Genomic DNA, 283 nt, shown 5'->3' with positions numbered 1-283 from the left:
ACAATCGGTGATTGTCACTTAGTAATCTTTCTGAGATTCCTTTTCCCGAATTCATTTGGCAACAGATTTGATTTTGCAAATTAGAGATGATGACATCCAGATCGCAGCTTTCATAAGCGCGTTAGTGCAGCAAACAACAAGTGAGATTTTCGGGCTTCGTGCACCTCCGCCTGCCAGCCAACAGCCCGAGAGAGGGATGAAAAGGAAGTGGTGCTGGTTGCGGAAGGAATTCTGAGTTGGACTTTCTTCATTTTTAAGTAAGTAGCACTACAGTCCCCCTCTT

At 44.9% G+C, this 283-nt stretch overlaps 1 protein-coding gene across 1 annotated transcript in view; it reads left to right on the top strand.

The window, feature by feature from the left end:
• LOC119585360 overlaps positions 1-283 on the top strand; it is a 77,683-nt gene that overhangs the window by 76,369 nt on the left and 1,031 nt on the right. The window contains 1 exon segment of the mRNA XM_037934030.1: positions 66-140. Within this exon segment, the coding sequence (XP_037789958.1) occupies positions 66-140 (75 nt within the window).

Source organism: Penaeus monodon, chromosome 19 (genome assembly GCF_015228065.2).
Source record: "Penaeus monodon isolate SGIC_2016 chromosome 19, NSTDA_Pmon_1, whole genome shotgun sequence".
Lineage (NCBI taxonomy): Eukaryota > Metazoa > Arthropoda > Malacostraca > Decapoda > Penaeidae > Penaeus > Penaeus monodon.
This window is presented reverse-complemented; position numbering and strand designations above follow the sequence as displayed.